General features: G+C 45.8%; 1 protein-coding gene across 3 annotated transcripts in view; it reads left to right on the top strand.

The window, feature by feature from the left end:
* DOP1A (DOP1 leucine zipper like protein A) overlaps nucleotides 1-19,282 on the top strand; it is a 694,260-nt gene that overhangs the window by 499,509 nt on the left and 175,469 nt on the right. For all 3 annotated transcript variants that reach the window (XM_069235613.1, XM_069235614.1, XM_069235612.1), the window contains 2 exons: nucleotides 2,486-2,627; nucleotides 10,039-10,118. In XM_069235613.1, the coding sequence (XP_069091714.1) occupies nucleotides 2,486-2,627; nucleotides 10,039-10,118 (222 nt within the window). The remainder of the gene's footprint in view (nucleotides 1-2,485; nucleotides 2,628-10,038; nucleotides 10,119-19,282) is intronic.

The raw sequence follows: 19,282 nt of genomic DNA, 5'->3' as shown, positions 1-19,282 counted from the left end.
CGGCCCTAATCAGCCGGTTTCGCACAGACACACTTAAAATTCCATTCATCAAATCATGGGCATTACCCATAAAGATAGCTGTTTTCATCCCTTCTTCCTTCAATCTCTGTACTGCATCTCTCAAAGTATACCAAGGTTTATCATTAGGCGGCCAGTCTGACTCTGTCGGATACTTCTGAGCACACCCTTGCGCCGCTAGCTCTAACAAATTGGTCATGGGACCATTCCCTGGATAGGTTCTAAACTCATTTTGAATAACCGGGTCTGTACTTAACATACAAAGCCTCGGGGCGTCGCCGTGATCCAATTGGACCCCCTGGCCCCCCATATCGTGCACCCGCACCAACCATGTAAGCAATGTTTCCCCAGACCTCTGTCGAAATCTGTCTATCACATCACTTAGTTCTTGCTGTGTATAATCCTCCAGGGCATCCAACATCACCCCTCCAGGATTAGCTGGGCTATGCTGTAACTTTCGCCGATATATGGGCTGCGCACGGACAACATTCCTGCGCTCTGTCTTCTCCTGTCTAACATCTTGGCAGTCATCGCCACCGGACCCATCTGAAAAATCAGATGTATCCCAGATGTTTCCATCCCAAAATTCAGGGTCAAAGGCTAATCCTGCCTGAGAGATAGCTAAATGCACCTTCTTTTTATTAACTTTCCCTCTTCGTTTCTTGTGTTTATATTTAGCTACGCTAACAGCCGTTCTCTCTGCAACCAGTTGGTACATTTCCAACTTATCACTTAATAATTTATTTTGACAAGCTAGCATGGTAGAGGAATTTCGGGCTTCCACTAACTCCTTCTCCAGCTGCTCGTGGTCTTTTTGTAACTGTAAACATTTTTCATACAACTTTCGGTACGCAGAAAGCAAGATCCAGCCTCGCCTCCCCAACGCACAAACCTCCCTTCCCTTGTCAATTGAAACTTTCCGTAGACATATGAGAAGGTCTTCAGGTTCCACATTTAACATACACGCATTCCAATTTTCACACAAACCAGCACAACGTGACCATTCCTGAGCTAAAAGTTTATATGGAGCGGTTTCCCACCCCGGTATCTCTATGTCTGGATTTGCTACCTGAGAACCTGCTTTTGAGCTCGCTTTGATCTTATTAAGCATTTTCCCCTTTTTTTTTTTTTCGAATCCTGCAAACGACTACGCCAATTTGTGCTGCTTTACTCTTCAGAATATCAAAACTATGCACTTCAGGATATTTTAAGGCACAATGTAAAGCAATCACTCTCAAACACCTTCGTAAGTAGAATAATCAAGTTTATTTAAGGGGCAAGTTCTCAGCTAGCAAAACTAAACCACACTAATATATATATATATATATACATCAGGAGAATAACATGAGAATAATGATAAAGATATAAGCACTCTGTGAATAATTGCAAGAGTAAGTGCATATAATACAAGCACACACAATATACCTCAATGCTCAATAGCATGAAAATGACTGCAAGAATAAGTGCATATTACGCGCGCACACACAATATACTTCAATGCTCAATAGCATGAAAATTACTGCAAGAATAAGTACACATTACGCGCGCACACACAGTACACTTAATAAATTGAAAAGCTTCACCGAAAAGAGCGTCTGCATCCCTCCGCCGTACACAAAGCTGGGGAACCCAAATCAGCTGACACAGGGAGCCTCTGTTCGGGACAATCAGTCCTCCTGGCGTTGCGTCCAACCCAGAAGAGAGTTCCTAAACCAGCCCATCTAGGCCCCCAACTTTTATAGTATTTACTAACGCCCAGGAGTCTTTTCTAGAAAAAGACCCCCTCCTTTACAAATTGTGCAATCGGCGGTACCTTATTCACCCTTCGAGACGTCTCCTCAGAACGGGCCAAGTTCCCAGGAGAGGACTCCAAGGTGAAGCTTGCATTCCTCCTTGTGTACAGGCGCATCCCCCTGTTGTTCTAACTGATAGCTCGTGGAATGTAAATAGCGCCCTTCGTACCAGGCAGATGGAGCGAAGTTGAGCAGAAAAACACCCCACCCTTCAGCTTGCCGAAGCTTCCAACGATTTAGGGGGAAAACACCTTACCAAAATACCTCAGTATAGGAAAAAATCCCCACAACAGTTTGTTACATCCAATCTGATTGACCAGCGTATCAGGCAATCTTCGTTTTTCTGCCTCCTGTGGGCAGTTGTAGAACACAAAAATGTGAGTGTACAGTGTTACTTCATGTGAGCAGGGTGGAACGCCTTAGGTTTGAAAGTTTTTCCTTTACACAAAAAGGTATTCTCATCCCTAGTAGCAAGTGCCAGAGGTGATTAGGGACTGGGGGCTGGAGTTGTAAGCCAGGATGCGCTCTCACACACATACCTCTCTCTCATGCCCCTTCTCTTTGTAGAAATGGCACATATAATTATGAATGTAGCAGTTATTTTATACATATCCATTTAAATGTGTTATATTTCATCTGGATGCTTTTATATTGCTGTCTATTGTTTGTTTTAGGATGTAACTTATAAAATAGTTGATTGTATTGGTGGAATTGCTGGTTCTTCACTGGAGCAAACGACCTGGCTAAGGCGAAATTTGGAGGTCAAACCTTCTCCTAAAATAAATGCTGATGGAACCAATTTGGAGACAGATGAAGGTAAATCCACCCCTTTTGTGTCAGAAGCATGGCATTTCTGGTAACTGCTGTTACATTCATGTCTAAGTATAAGCTAAAACTCATGAATCAGTATCCCTGTTCTATTCAGAGAATTATTTTGACTAAGGTGGGGGTGGATGTTGTGAGTATGCCTCTGTGTTTTTTAATTTAATTGGGTAAGCATAGAACAAAATATACTGTTTAAGACTGGGAAATTTATCTTCCTGGAGGAGAGCGGTCATGAAAGCAGAACAAAAAGCTGGCGGCAAGCATCACTACATGCTTTAAACTTTCAGACCAGGTGTTTTATTACTGTGTGCTTAAAATGTTTATCCTCCACAGTTTTGGGACTGTCACAAGCAGATCTCTGTGACATACCCCTATGAGGTGTGTCTGGTTTTAGGTCATGACTCCAAATCGTGTGAGAAATATGGACTCTGCACCCGGGGGTGTCCTGGGATTGTGAAGCCTATGTGTGTGCTCCCAAACACCACAGAAGGTTACAAAAAACCTGTTCCTTCTCAAAATCGTGCACAGACCAGCCTGTTCCTGCTCTCAAGCCGATTGTGCAACAGATTGGTGTAGCAGTTGAAGTCTTCGAGTCAAAGTCTAAAAAAGAAACACAAAAAGTCCAAGCAGGCCTCATCTCAGGCACGCCACACTCACTCTAAGCAGTCATGGTGATCTCAAGAGTCTTGGTCTCACCCCTGGTCTCCCACCAAGGAACTGGCTGTGTAGTTGATACCAAAGCATCCTGAATTTCTGGGCCTGCTGTCACATCACAATAGATTGAGGCATTTAAAGAGGTCATGTTATGAATTGGTGGCACCCTGCCATCTTCCTCGATGCACCTTCACTTCCCATGGATCCGCTGAGGCCCCAGTCAGGTTACCATCAGTGGGTCTGCCCTCAGCACCATCTGTGAGCCAGAACCCGTTACAGGTTCACCTGTGACTTTGGAGCTGATTGCACGATTCATGCTGGTTCCTGCAGTGTCAGCGCTGGCTCCAACCCCAGATGAGAGTCCCAATCCTATTGTGTCCAATTCCGAACCAAATCCATCTCGACCTCGGCTGAAGTCATTCCCAGCCCACTGATGTGCTTGGCCCACCTCATTTTTACTCTGATAAAAGTTATTTTACTTCGGAGCTGAAACCCGGCACTTGAACAACTTTTGAGATCATACTCTGACCAGAGTCAGACAGCTTTTTGGGACAGTGATGAAGATGGGGATGAATTTCTCCCATAATATGATTACTCTATTAATTTGGATCTAGAAGAGGCCAGTGGACTGGGCAGACCTTGTTTGAGCCCTTGCTGCCGTTCAATGAAGCCCTGACTGACACTGTAATGAGTGCTTCGGCTAAACCATGTTTATGCCAGCTTGTAAACAGAGAGAGAGCGTGACGTAAACCAGCTCTGGGTGACCTTGCCTTCCTGATGCAGCATCCTACTTCAGAGCGCCTCATACGTAAGGCATCAACTAGCAGGGTTAATCCTAAGTCTTTCTGTTCAACCCACTCAAACAGACTCAAACGCAACTTAGGCATTCTGTAGGAGATTGTTCTCATCAGCAAGCCTCACCCTTTGGTCAGTCAATGACAGCTGTTGAGGGTAGGTACTACCATGCATTATGGAACTTAGCTGCGAAGATCCTACCAGCAGTCTCAGATTAATTCAAAGGCAATTTGCTGCAGATCACTTAGGATCACCAGGATGTGGTAAAACATGTAGTGCAGTCAGGCTAGGACAAAAACAGCAGTCAGCACTAGTGTGGTGCTCCAGCTACACAGGCTACTTGGGTAACACCCAAGTGTCAAGGATGGATATGCCTTTTGAGGGATCTTGGCTTCACGTACGCTTTGCATACAGACAAATCGAGGGTGCACCACTCCAGCAACAGGCTTCCCATTTGGGGTCAGGAGTTCAGGCCAACAGGGATTGTAAACCTCCCAGTCCCCGCCCCTGTGACAGCAGCCTCAATGCCTCTTTGATTTTCCCATAGTGGCACACAACCACCCTGTGGGAGGCAGAATCAGCGATTATCCCCATGGTAGGAAGGCCATAAAATCAACAAGTGGATCCTGCTGATAGTCAAATGGGACTACATTCTACCATTCCTTTCCAACCCTATGCCTCTTACGGCTACATCAGAGTAGCTTTTGGAGGACCACTTGTCCATTTTGCTGCAGGCAGTTCAGGCTCTTTTGGTGAAAGGAGCCATTATTGTGTAGCCATTTTAGCTATAGTTTTATACATGTTATTTTAGCAAAACTAGGCCTGCTGCTGTGCACTTTAACCTAGATATATTTTATTCAGCTTTGTTATATTATTTTAACAATAGCCACATTTGCGATCTTGTTTTATTTTCATCTATCTAGCTGTTCTTTGCCTAGGTCAGCACTGCGTTCTTAAACAAGACATTTCTTTCACTCTGTGTTTTCTCAAGTCTGTAGTGAGATAGGTTGCTGGCAAAAGTGGTACGCTTTGTCTCCAATGTTCACAGAAACATACACACTCTTATGTGGGGATCTTTTCTTGGAACATCAGCTGTTTTATTATAAAAACACTACTATGACCCATGTAGGTTAGAGGGAGATTCCAGCCAGATGACCACGATTGTATGCTGATTGCTGAGTGCTTCGCTGCAGCTGCTTGTGTAGACTACATGCCTCCCACTCAGTTGTCAGGGATGATGTCTTCCAGGGGGAACCTGAAGGGCAGAATTAGAGCTTAACATGCTGTGCTCTGATAGCCTAGGTAGGAACTATTCTTAACAACCGTTGTAACAACATGGTAGCGTTATTTTTGTGTTTTACTCTCCTTGTCACAATATTAATCCTGTTGTGCTTCATCGTCCTAGTTATTGCAATACATGCTTTTTTATCTACGATGCAGTTACTTCAATAAAACCTTATTGAACTATTCTCTGCCTCTGATTGTCCTTGCATATATGAGACTAATGTAATTGAGAGATCTGAGTGACCACGATTTCCCTGAGGAGTCATTTGTGGCATGCACCTGGTTGTTCAATCATCCCTGCCCATGGGTGGAGATGAGGCACTGCTAGTTAGCCGGAACAAAACCCGGATTAGGCCTACAGGGGTCACCTGGTGTGAGTTCAGACTCAGTCCCCCGCAGTACAGGTGATTCTGCTGCCCAAATCAAGTAGTCTCATTAGGAGAACCTACGCAACACCATAAAGCATGTTCTGGGCTCAGAAATCAGAACTAGATGTTGATTCTATTATTTCCTTGTGCCACAAAAGGGTGAAGGTCTTTATCCTTTGTTAGATCTTCAATCTCTAAGGACAAGTTCAAGATGCTCCCACTGGCCTAGGTCCTAGCTGCCCTGGATCCAAGAAACCTTATGATCATGTGGCACCTTGCGGACACCTTTTTCTGTGTTCTCATGTTGCATGTCCACAGGGATGGCTTGCGGTTCACGGTAGGCGAAGAGCATTTTCAGATTGTCGTGCACCCTGTCAGCCTCCCCAATGCCCCTCCAGTGTTCACAAAGTCTGGCTTTGTGACAACCTACTGTAGAAGATGGCTCACCACAGTCAGTCGTGGACTACCTCTAGACTACAGCAAACCTACTGACATAATTCGGTTTCAGTATAAACGTGTCACAGTCACACCTTACTCTGGCCTTTGATACTGTAGATTACTGGGTCTTTCCTCCAGATCAGAGAATCCAGGATATTTGTGTAATGATCCAGATGTTTCAGCCTTGGTCCAGGGTCTCAGTGAGAATCGCTTTGAGATCTTTTGGGCTATTGGCCTCCTGCATCCTTCTTGTCGAACAGATCACGTTGGATACGCAGGATTTATGGTAGGATCTGATGTTTTCAATGGGACCAGCTCCAAGAGAAGTTCTTGTATTCCATTCTGTTATCGGAGAAGTCTGCAAAATACCTGCAGTGGTGACTACTTAACTGTAATTGGACCAGAAGCAGCAGACCGCTCTCCCAAACCCAGCTAGAGCTGATGGGGATGACAGACACAAATGCTGGGTTGGGGAGGTGGAGATCAAAGAATTCTAGTCTCTGTTTTAGTTGTGGGCCACTCACTTGGCATTTAAATCCTTGCTGCCGTTCATCAAGAGGAAGCTGTTTGAGGTCCTCATTGATCTACAACTCCTGCATGCAACAAGCAGGGAGGGAGGAATTGTGGGCCTTATACCAGGAACCCCTGCATGTCTGGAACTGGCTGAATCATCAGGGCATGTCCCTGATCTCATGCTCCCTGGCAGGATCTTTGAACGCCAGAGTGGACAGACTCAGTCATTAATGCCTAATCGATCATGAAAGACAATTACACCTGAAGCTCGTGCAGGGCACGTTCCTGCAATGGAGAAAACCCTGGCCTGATCTCTTTGCCACTGCTGAGAATGTGCAATGTAAACGATTTTGCATGCTTGAGTTCCCAAGATGACTCTCTTGGAAATGCATTCCGATTAGTGTGGCACATGGGACTCTTGTATGCTTACCCAATGGTACTTCTCCTACCTCATATTCTGAATAAGAGCAAGAACGAGGGGGTCCACGGCATCCTACAGGCTCTGTATTGTCCCAGGAGAAGGTGGTACCTGAAAAGTCTGCGCATGAGTATCTATCCTCTGAAAACACTGCTGCTATAGGAAAATTTACATTTGCAGCAGCAGGACAGGGTCTTTCACCTGGGTTTGCGCAATCTACACCTCCAAATGTGGAGTTTCAGTGGAGAAAATTGACTTGTTTCGATGTCCACTTCCCCAAAGCAGTGGATGTCATCCTTGAGGGCAGGCTTCATTCTACAAAGTCCATTTACTCTGGATACTGGGCAAAGGTTTTGGCTTGTTGTGGCACTGGTTATATGACCTGTTGAAGGCCAGTCAGATGTTTTTTTTTGTGTGTGTGTTTATTTTTTTCAACTTTGGCCTACAAGGACCTGCAGTATGCCCAGTTAAAGGTTATCTGTTGGTCATTTCTGTCTTTTTGTGTTTACCAGATCAACCTATTCAAATTTCCTGTTGTGATGTGATTTCTTTAAGGTTTACTGCATGTTTCCTCCTAATTTTTTTTGTGATGACAGTGGGAACCTTAATTTAGTTCTTACTTTTGCTTATGTGCACACGTGTTGAGCTGCTGACCCCGAAAATGGCCTCTCATTGGGATAAGTTTCAGCTTGTCGTGTGAGTGACTCTCTCAGTGCAGCTGGCTTACACCACCTTCTTTCCGGACAAACAGGTGCTCAGGACTAAAGAGGCCTTTATACCATAAATTGTTACTCTTTCATGTTTGTCAGTTAATCCCTTTCCAGATATTCCTTGCCTAGTGGCGTAGCGTGTGTTGTCAGCACCCGGGGCAAGGCAAGTAATTTGCGCCCCCTAACCCGTGGATTTTAGCACTCGCGAGCGCGCCCCCCCCCAGATGTTGCGCCCGGTGCGGCCGGCCCCCCCCTGCACCCCCCACGCTACGCCACTGTCCTTGCCCCACCTTATCCCTCCAAGGAAGATGAAACACTCCATCATTTGAACCTGAGAAGAGCACTGAGCTTTTATATCAATCATACCAAAGACCATCAGGGGGCGATTGGCTCTTTGTGAGGTTCCTCAGGACAGTGCAGAGGAGAACTTTATCCATGTGGCTAGTCAATTGCATTAAAATTTGCTATGCTTTGGCCACGATGCCAAAGCATTTAGGGCCCTTTCCACTATGGCCAAGGCTGATACCACTGTTCTGTCATAGGGAGGGCCTTTCCTGGATATTTGTCAGGCTGCAGTGTGGGCAGACATTCATGAAGCATTATTGCCTTAACTGCAAGGTCTGACGGGAAGGGTACTTTCAGTCCTGGAGAAGTTTTTGGACTGAGTATTTCCACAAACCCACCTGTTGGGAAGGTACTGCTTTGGGATCCATTCTAAAGGTGAAGAATCTGCAAATCAAAGTATGTGTCAGAAGAACAAGTTACCTACCATTGCTGACAATCTTTCTGGTGGATAGTCAATCTAACCTCAGGTCCCTCACCACCCTTGCTTCTCCCTTTTCGGTGGAATGGATTATTTTCAGTCTAAATAGGTTTCATATTAGAGATCTGCACCCTGGCACACTTTTTTTAGCTCCACATCTGAGAGTGTGGACAGTGTCAAGAAAGAAACTGGTGCTTAAATGTGGGTCTAGATGCCAGTTCTGGAGGAGGAAGGTTTATGCAGAGCTTCACACCACCACATATTGGCCTGTAGGAGCTGTGCTGAAAAATCTTAAGCATACAGTCTGACAGCTGAATATTCTAAATGTGAGGAATCTTCAGTTAGAGTACCCAACAAAAAGAGTGTTCCTAAAGGGAAGTATCTTGTATTCATCTTGAATTCTTAGTGAGACAGCTGTGGAGCCCACATATTATACAATATTAGATGGCAGGTCCTTGATGAATGGATCTCTCTGATCATTCCTTGTCTTAGTTCGGTTTGCAGTTATCAGTCCCCAGATAAAGATGCAAAGTGTCTATTCTCCTCCAGGCAAGGAATCCGCATTTTTAGGAAAATAATGTTCCAATAATGAATTATCTTATAAACTGATCTCAGAATATGCTTGTTTTATTTGTGTTTTATGTCAGATGGTTGTATATCTTTGCTTCCAGTACCTTTTCTTCCCCAGACTTTTACTTCATCTACATTTACTTCTCCCATAGCATTGGAATACCCTTAACTTTGCCTCTTACTTTTTCCCACCTTCACTTTGTTCACCATCTGTAACCCTGAATCTTACAGAAATGCTGACATTTTCCTTAATATTTTGAATTTAATTTGTTTCCCTTATGATAAGCATAAGAATGCTGATTATATCCATAATCTTCTTTTTATTCTATTTACATCAAAATTAACGACTTTGTTGTAATTCTAATTGTTAAGTTAACGTGTATTGCATGAAATAAGTTATTAACCTAACCCTGACTAAGAAATACGTGTGTAAACCTCATTCTATCGCTATTGCAAATTTACCTTTCTAGTTCATAAAGCATCTTTAATATTAAAGTAATTCCATTCAATTATTTTAATCCGAAACTTAATTGATGTGTTTTTTTTTATAATTACATATTAAAAGTAATCTAGTTACATTAAAACTAGCCATAACCCTAAATTAAATTAAATACTTTCATATAAATGAATTACTAATAATTTTGTTATTTTTGTTTTTAACCTTAATACTACATTGTACTTACATTAAAAGTACTTTTTCTGATACTTTGAGAAAAGTGATTGTGTAACTCCGTTTTTGCAGAAAACTTAAAGATGTTATGGAAGTAATTTCAGAGAGTAAATGTGAGACAAGGTAAAGGGTGGAAAGTAAATGTCGAACACCATGTCAAGTTCCCTTTTCAAAGCGCTTGCATTGTTGCTAACAGTATTTTTTCTTTTATATCGTTAGGTATGTTATCGCCAGCACTGGAAACATCGAACATTGCACCTTCTGTGTATAGTGTCCATGCACTTTCATTACTTGCGGAGGTAAATTTTGTTGAGTCTTTTGTTCGTAAAATATATACTGCGACTTCAAGAATGTAATTAAAATTTAAATATAAATTGTGTGCCATGGTGGCCAGGAAAATGTGGGAATGGGACTCTTGGGTGAGTAGCAGGGTTAACAGATTTGGTGTACTAGGGCAGGTTAGGCGGGCACATATGCCCAGTGCTTTAATACGGCAAAAGAATGTACCAGTACATACATACACACATATACATTCTTCTCTTGTACTTTAATGCGCCCTGTAATACTGCTCAACATGCATTCCTGAAGCTTTGCATTGCCAGCTGCGAGCTGAGCACCGATCCTCCTTTGTTCTCTCCCCTTTTATGGCCCCTTTCCTCCTGGTATTTGTGTGGAGACTCTGCCCCCCCTTACTGTGTGCTAAGGGGCTGCAGATAATACTGCTGCCGCTCACCTGGAACCGCTCCTTTCTGACGTCACGTTAAAGATAGCCGCAGTGCTGCAAAGTTTGAACGCCACACAAGCAAACGTATGCTAAATGAGGATTCGGCTCTTGTGGGTGCCAGCCGTGGGTTAGTGACAGTTTCCTAGTCGCCAAAATGCCGAATGTGAGGAATAGTAGAGACTGAGTGTCTGCAGCACCATGCTTAATAATAACAATAACTTGATATTTACAATTAGCTAAATACCACACTTCTGCAATTTCTGAGCCCTGTAGTAAGATATTACTATTCGAGACCTACGAACTCACACGGTGCCTCTCGTGTCACACAGTACCGGCTCTGTTCACACTGTCTACCGATGAAGAGCCAGGGGTGGATTTCCAGCTCCTGACTGGAGGCTGTGCACAGCTGTTGCCCACCGTGGCTTTTGCAACCTTCCTGTGACTCTAGCCGAAACCTTGTAAACTTCGGTTTGTTTATTTTTGGGTGGGAGTTTTGGATGGGTAAATTGGCTCCGGGGCAGTGCTGATGCAAATCTCCGCACCTCTCCATAGCCTTGTCTCCTCGGGCTAGTGAGAGTAGTGGGCCCAAGGCCCCACCCCCTCTACTCCCCAGACCCTGCCACCTCCAATCGCCTTTAATTGACAGGCCTGCCATTAGTCAACATATAGTACATAATTTACCTCAGAGTGATGGAAGACCTTGTTTGCCTTCTCGAGATTCAAACTCATTATCTCAGAATACCCATTTGTCTGAGGTGAATGTTCAGTTCACTGACCTATCCTTCTTCTCATGCTATTAGTGAAGTTGCTTATGAACGCTAGTACTATGTTTATTCACTGAGCTGCATTTGTTTGTATTGGTTTATTCTTGTTCATGTGATTCTGTTTGTTAAATTGGTAATGCATGTTTCTAATGGATGCTTCTAACCACAGATTCCTCACCTTTACACCTTTAGAATATTCCCAAGGCACTAGAATAGACCTAGAGGTTTCCAAAACGGTGCAAATCGCCAGGTGGCTTTGCGCACTTTAGTGTTGACTTTGCTGCTCCTCAGGTGATGGAGTCCACAAAGACACAATAAGAGTCTCCACCAATTCCGACGACACCATCAAATCCGCCAAACACCTCCACTTCAAAGTCCACATCAACGCCAACAACACATTCAGAGGAACACTGGTCTACAGACCCCCTGGCACTAGACCGCAATTCTGCAACGACATCGCCGACACCATCAGCTCCCAAGCCCTCGCCTCAACAGACTACATCCTCCTTGGCGACATGAACTTCCACCTAGAAAATAACAACAATATCAACACCACCAACCTAATCGCCAACCTCGTCCTCAAGCAACTCGTCACTTCACCCACCCACTCCGCAGGCCACACACTGGATCCCATCTTCTCAGCCAGCAATCACGTCTGCTTCAGCCACACCACTGTACTCAGCTGGACAGACCACCGATGCATCCACTTCTCCTACCAGAAACCAGTCACTCACCACCACCGCACACAACCCCCCCCGACGCAACTGGAGCAAAATATCAACGGAACAGCTGATCTCCACCTTTGCCCGGGCCCCACCCCTTGGGACCCCAGACCCCAACACAGCCGCAACTAACCTGCATCGTTGGATAGAAGACTGCACCAACACCCTCACACCACTCAAAAAAAAAACAAACACACCCCAGAGAATTAAGGCCAGCTGGTTCACCCCAGACCTACAGGAATCCAAACGGCTATGTCGCAGAATGGAAAAAATCTGGCACCTTGACCCTACAACTCCAACCACATCGCCTTCAAGGACGCCCTACGCAAACATCACCAACGGATCCGCACCACCAAAAGGACCCACTTCAAAAACCGCATTGACACCAACGCTCACAACAGCAAAGAGCTATTCGGCATCATCAAAGAGCTCTCCACCCCCAGGACCTGCTCCAGTGAACCCCCGCCATCACAGGAGTTCTGCAACTCACTCGCAACCCTCTTCCGTTTAAAGATAGAAGAAATCCACAACAGTTTCAACCCCCAGACCCACCAGCTAACTACAAACACCCACAAACCCAACGCTCCAAGCAACAACCACTTCCTCCACACCTGGACCCCCGTCAACATAGAAGACACCACCAACACCATGGCCTCCATCCACTCCGGATCACCATCGGACCCCTGCCCACACCACATCTTCAACAAAGCTAACATCATCAACAGCTCCTTCGAGTCAGCCACCTTCCCAGAGAGTTGGAAGCACGCAGAAATCAACGGCCTGCTGAAGAAACTAAAAAAGCAGACCCTTACGTCCCCAAGAACTACCGGCCGATCTCCTTCCTCCCCTTCCCAGCCAAGGTCATCGAAAAAATTGTGAACAGCCAACTATCTCTGTTCCTGGAAGACAGCACGGTACTCGACACCTCCCAATCCGGATTCCGCAAAACCCACAGCACGAGACCGCACTCATTCCTGCCACAGACGACATCAGGACCATGCTCAACGAAGGAGAAACAGCAGCACTCATCCTCCTGGACCTCTCCGCAGCTTTCGACACGGTATGTCATCACAGCCTCCGCACACGCCTCCACAACGCTGGAATCCGCAACAAGGCACTGGATTGGATCTCGTCATTCCTCACGGGCAGAACCCAGAGAGTCCGCCTCCCACCGTTCCTGTCAGAAGCCTCCGGAATCACCTGTGGCATTCCCCAAGGATCGTCGCTCAACCCCACACTCTTCAACGTTTACATGGCCCCCCTCGCCAACATCACACAAACCCACCACATCAACATAGTCTCTTATGCAGATGACACTCAGCTCAGCCTCTCCCTCACGAAAGACCCTACAACTGCAAAGAACAACCTCCACAACGGACTTCACGCCATCGCCAGCTGGATGGAATCAAGCTACCTCAAGTTAAACACAGATAAGACAGAAATACTAATCTTTGGCACCAACCCCTCAGCTTGGAACGACTTCTGGTGGCCCACCTCCCTAGGATCCGCACCCTCACCCACGCACGCAACCTGGGTATCATCTTGGATTCCACCCTCAGCATGACTTAGCAGGTCAATGCCATCTCCTCTTCCTGCTACAACACTCTCCACTTGCTCCGCAAAATCTTCAAGTGGATTCCAGTTGAAACCAGGAAAACTGTCACCCACGCCCTGGTCAGCAGCCGATTGGACTACGGAAACGCCCTATATGCAGGAATAACAAACAAACTCCTACCAAAGCTGCAAAGAATCCAGAACGCATCCGCCCGGCTCATTCTAGACATCCCACGCCGCAACCACATCTCACCCCACCTCAGAAACCTACACTGGCTACCAGTATCAAAGAGGATCACCTTCAAAGTCCTCATCCATGCACACACAGCCCTCCACAACACAGGTCCTGTCTACCTCAACGACAGACTCAACTTCCACACCCCCACCCGCAACCTTTGCTCCGCCAGCCTCGCCCTCGCCTACGTCCCCTGCATCTGCCGCACCACTGCCGGAGGAAGATCCTTCTCTCACCTAGCCGCCAAGACCTGGAACTCCCTTCCACTCCACCTCCACCAGCCCCAAGACCTCCTGTTATTCAGGAAAAGCCTCAAGACATGGCTCTTCGACCAGTAGCTCCCCCCCTCACCCCAGTAGCGCCTCGAGACCCTAACAGGTGAGTAGTGCACTCTATAAATCCTCTGATTGATTGATTGATTGATGGAGTGGAGCTGCATATAGGTGCCACCCCTGTGCACTCACATCAGTTCCATTCTTTCTGGGCCTTCGAACGTGGATCTAGATCTCTGCTCCTTTTTTCTCAAACTGTTTTACAATTTGCACTTGAACAATGTCCTCACCGAAGACTACAGGGTTCAAGTCGTGTTTGTGACTGCTGGAAACAGATGTTGGTGTTGAACCTGCACAAGGTGTGCCTCTGGTGTTTGGGCTTGGGGCAACAACTTCAAGTTGTGTTATGAATTTGACCTCATCACTCAAAGGTGAACTGGAACTGTACAATTAAACAGTATGTCACTGAACACTGAAAGAAGTCACAGGCCTTGCCTGTGTCCAGCTCCATATCAAAGCAGTGGACTCATTCCTGCTGTTGAGGATGCTCCCATGACTGGTCCTCTTTGTGGTCGAGGTTGTCCAGTAAATCGAAATAAAAGAAGCATAAGAGGTCAAAGCAGGACCCTACCCCATGCCACCAATCTCTGTCAAAAGAGAAGTCAGGAAGTTGTCAAGGTGACAGTTGATCCCTGATCACTGAGTTGATTCCTCAACTGGTCCCATGGCACAACAAATTTCCCGGCCATTGGTGATGCAGCAGCAGGTTGTGTTCTTTAAGGCCATGCTGTGTATTTTGGGCACTCTTCCAGATCCCTCTGACACTGTTTCAGGCACCGAGGATCCGCAGAGGCTTCCATGTCGGTCACCATTGGCAGATTTATCCTCATCGCCAACTGTGCCACTTGAAGTCACTTAAGATTTTGTTTTGTTGCTCTTCCCCACCGGTGAATACACAAATACACAGGTGTCCAGGTGCTGCAAACCGCACTGGGTAACCCTGACTTTCTTATGCAGCATCTCACTCCTGAGATTTTGGTCATCTAAGTGCCATCAAAGTAAACCCTAATGCATTCCCCATCATCCCTCCAGACAGGGAGGAGAAAAGGATAGAGGCGTTTAGAAAGTAGATGTTCGCTTCTGCCAGCTTGGCCTTGAGGTCAGTCCACAATGTCTGCCTATTAGGCTGTTATACACACTCCCTTTGGGATATTATCAGCGAGATCTGGACAGCAGTCCCAGAGGAGTATCAAGCCTCTTTGTGGTTCAAACCATTCAGAACGGTTACGATGTGACTAAATAAGTCATTATGACTGGCCTAGATACTACTGCCTTCTTGGAGCATGTGGCAGGCACTAACTTAGTGCTCTGCTGCCACGCATTAATGCAATCCACTGGACTTTCAAGGGACAAACAGGTGTCTCTAATGGATATTCCCTTTGATGTGTCCTGCCTCTTTGGCAAAAAGGCAGATTCTGCCCTTGAACGCTTTATAAAAAGCAAAGCAACAGCACTTTACTTGGGCCTTTTATCTCCTGCCTGACACTTACCTAAGCAGCCCGACCCTTCCAAGACTACTTCAAAGGGCTTTCAAGTAGGCCCCACCATGCCCCACCACCACTGTAGCAGTCTCCCCAGTCTTTTCGTGGCTAGCAGATAGTGTCACCAGGGTCTCTGTTCCACCCAGCCCTCCACCCCTGTGGCATCTGTCTCCAAGCTACTTTAGTTTGCCCTTAGTTGCACACAGTCCACCTGTGGGAAGCAGGCTCAGATATTGTCTTGCAAGATGGCAGGCTGTTACATCTGACAGATGGGTCTCCTAGATCGTCCAGTAGGGCTGTGCTCTTCAATTCTTTTCCAACCTACCTTAAATTCCACCCACATCAGGGCTGCTTTCCAAGGAGTAACTATCCATCTTGGTGCAAGAGCTGCATGCTTCAAGGGCCAAAGAGGTAATCAAAAGGTTTGGAAGTAGTGACCGGTTCTTACTCTTGCTATTTCCTTGTGCCAAAGGAAGATGAGACCCATCATCCTTTTTTAGATCTTCACCCTCTGAATGCCTTCCTGTGAAAGGACAAATTCAAGATGCTAACATTGGCCCAAGTTCTGACTGCTCTGGATCCGGGCCAGTGGGTGGTTGCCTTGCAGGACCTGTACTTTCAGGTGCCCGTTTTGCAGTCCCACAGATATTACCTGCAGGTCTAGTAGACCAGGACCATTTTCTTTATTATGTAGTATTTGATTGGTTTTCCAACCATACAACATGTACATTGTAACCTACTTGTTCACCTCTCCTGCCCACCCAATGATGTTGCTGGTATCTCGAATATTTTACTCATCACTTTTCCATCCTTTCCAAATCTACTCAAATTTCTTTAGACACCCTATCCTTTCATAGATTGTTTTTTCCTGCATGTGACTCATTTCCATTTCTCTTTCCCACTCCTTTATACCTGGGACCACTGGGGATCCCTATTTATGTGCTATTTCTCTTTTTGGAAAGAAGAACCCTACATTGATTAATGTGCGTTGGTAGGCGATTGCTCCCTATTCGCTCCAAATCCCTAATAGGGCGTTCATCAATAACCTCACGTCAGTTGCTTCTCAAGTCTATGTGTTACTCCCTCCCAAAACACAATCGGAGCCAGGCAGACCCAGCGTCTATGTAGGAAGGTCCCCTTTTGGCCACACTTTCTTAATCAGGAATCATCTACCACCTTCCCTATTTTATATAAGTTGACTCTAGTGTAATAGAACCTATGTAGGATTTTTAACTGTATTAATTTGTAACTGTCCTTAATCGCTACCTGTCTATGAAACTGAAATGCATCTACTCACTCTGCATCCGCAAGGTCTCCAATGTCACTCTGCCATCTAGCTCTTAATGATGCGAGATCTTTATGGGTATTCCTTATTAGGGTTTGATAGGTGAGAGAGGTCAGTTCTGTGTACAGTGGCCCCTCCAATAATTTATATTCCAGTGGGGAGGCCTCCTTAATTTCCATCCCCTGATGTAATACTTAACTGCAGCTCAACACGTAATTGCAAATACTTCAACATTTGGGAGGATGAGATCTCCTACTCTGAAAGTAAGTGAGGGGTGATGTTACTTTAACATCCCAGACATGCCCCAGGGTGCTGAGCCCCATCAAATCCCATTGTCGGAAACCCTCAAGATTAGTAACTTCCTTTAGGCCTTTGCCCACCTATAATGGAGTCCCTGGGGTGAGTCACCCTTTCCATCCCATTGCTCTGTGGAACTCATGCCGTATGCTACTATCTCCTTTGTGACCGGGGGAGCCTCTTTTTTGTTTCCCACATAGAGAACATGTAAATATCCTTTCTCTCCCAGCATCTCCCTATCCATTTGGAATGCTGGGTGGTTTATCGGTGCATAGGCCCAATCATTAATTATGCTCAGGACTGCCATTTCGTAATATGGTTGTATATTAGGCAGCGCAATACCTCCCTAATAAGTGGATTGTTGTAGTGTAGAGAATGCTATTCTCGGGATTCACCCCTGCCACATCAGGTTCCAGATTATCATATCTACGTCCTTAAAAAAATGTTTAGGTATCTTGTGGGGGCAAGTTTGCAATACATTACTAAAGCATAGGAGGACCAACATTTTAAACAATGCCACCTTAAGTGTATATGATTTTTCTCGCAGTGTGAGCTGGAAGTTTGGGATACCCATAACCCCCGATATTTAAAGTGTGTATTTCCGATCCACTATTGCATTGGGAGGGGAGTTTTCACCATGCATGTGCCCATCGGAAAAATTAAAGATTTATCCACGTTATTATGGAGCCCAGAATATTCCCCATATATTGCAGATATTTCTCTTACTTGCTCCAGGGTTAGCAAAGTATAGTAATACATCATCTGCATATAAAGAGATATGATCCTCCCAAGGGGGATTCCCATCTCCAGCCCTCGATTTGTGCATCTCATCTCCCCATTCAGCTAATGGCTCTATTGTTAGTGTGAACAATAATGGTGACAGGGGGACCAGGAGAATTTTCAGTTTGCTCTGCTCACCTTTGGCCTTACCAGTTCCCCTCAGGTGTTCATAAAAATGATGGCGGTAGTTGCTGCCCATCTTCAGCGGTTGGGGATACCAGTTTTCCCCTACCTTGATGACTGTCTGTTGAAGCAGCCTCTCCATAGTCAGTCGAGGGCTACCTTCAGACGATGATTACAATTTTGAAATCTTTGGGGTTCTTGATCAACAAGCTTAGTCATAACTGACTCCTTGACAGAGGCTTCCTTTGATCTGAGCTTTTCTGGACACTGCAGTTTTGAACCTTTTCTCCCTAACAATGCTAGGCTATGATCCTGATGTTTCAGCCTCTGTCCTAGGTCTTAGTGAGAGCAGCTTTGAGGCTTCTTGACTTGCTGGCCTCATGCATCCTTCTTTTCTGCTTCACCAGGTGGCATATGTAGAATCTGCAGTGGGATCTGAAGTCTTAGTGGGCCAAGCATCAAGTAAACCTGTCGAATGTCACCCAGGTTTCAGAAGAACCTGAGCAAGATCTGCAGTGGTGACTGCACCACTGCAGCCTGACCAGCAGCATGCCTGTGTCCTTTCCCACCTTGAGCCCGATGGTGGTGATAAATGTGTCCCTACTGGCCTCAAAAAGTTGGGGGGGTTCATATGGGAGAGATGAAGATCAGACAACTCTGGTCTCTGGTGGAAACCTTGCTCAAAATAAATCTGTTGGGGTTACAGGCCATATGCTTGGAACTGAAGGCCTTCCTGCTATCCTTCCATCCATCAAGAGAAGGCTGATGCAGGTTCTCACTGACCGCATCAGTGCCATTTAATACTGCAACAAGTAGGGCAGAGTGGTTGGCTGGGTACTATGCCAAGAGATGCTGCGCCTCTGCAGTTGATTGGAGCATCAGGCACATCCACGATCGTCAACTTCCTGGTGTGATTTTATTTTTTATGCTGTGGTGGACTAGCTCAGCTGGCGGTGCCTTGGTGGCGATGAATGTCATCCAACAATGGTGAGAGCCCTGGCTGGATCTTTGTCCCACTGTCAAGAATGTGCAGTGTCAAAACTTTTGCGTGGTAGAGTTCCCAAGAATGCCCCCTCTAGGGAATGCATTCAGGCTAGAGTGGAGCACGGAACCCCTGTACACCTTTCGACTACTGCCTCTCCTGTCAGAGTTCTGAAGAAGATCAG

This window comes from Pleurodeles waltl, chromosome 5 (genome assembly GCF_031143425.1).
Source record: "Pleurodeles waltl isolate 20211129_DDA chromosome 5, aPleWal1.hap1.20221129, whole genome shotgun sequence".
NCBI lineage: Eukaryota > Metazoa > Chordata > Amphibia > Caudata > Salamandridae > Pleurodeles > Pleurodeles waltl.
Note: the sequence above shows the minus strand (reverse complement) of the source record. Positions and strands in the feature narration are given on the sequence as shown.